General features: G+C 68.8%; 1 protein-coding gene across 1 annotated transcript in view; it reads left to right on the forward strand.

Moving 5' to 3' along the window:
* Positions 1-5: 5 nt before the first annotated feature.
* Positions 6-202, forward strand: part of LOC104493348 (E3 ubiquitin-protein ligase RNF135-like) — a gene marked incomplete at its 5' end in the record, with an annotated part of 5956 nt that continues 5759 nt past the window's right edge. The window contains one exon of the mRNA XM_010136006.1: positions 6-155. Coding sequence (XP_010134308.1) covers positions 6-155 — 150 coding nt within the window. The remainder of the gene's footprint in view (positions 156-202) is intronic.

The following is a 202-nucleotide window of genomic DNA, read 5'->3' on the forward strand; positions in this document are numbered from 1 at the left end:
GCGACCTGCAGTTCAACCGGGAGCTGGCCGCCTTGGTGAGCTTAATCCCGCAGTGGGTAAAGGAAGAAGAGTTGGAAACTCAGGATGAACCGAGACCCTCCGGAGCTGCTGCCTGCAACGACCAGAACTCGGCTGGGCGGCGACCCCGGGAGAAGGTACGGCCGGCGGGAGCCCCGGGGCCCCTCCCCCCGGGCCCCCCCGC

The sequence above is a fragment of the Buceros rhinoceros genome, unplaced genomic scaffold (assembly GCF_000710305.1).
Source record: "Buceros rhinoceros silvestris isolate BGI_N320 unplaced genomic scaffold, ASM71030v1 scaffold19175, whole genome shotgun sequence".
NCBI lineage: Eukaryota > Metazoa > Chordata > Aves > Bucerotiformes > Bucerotidae > Buceros > Buceros rhinoceros.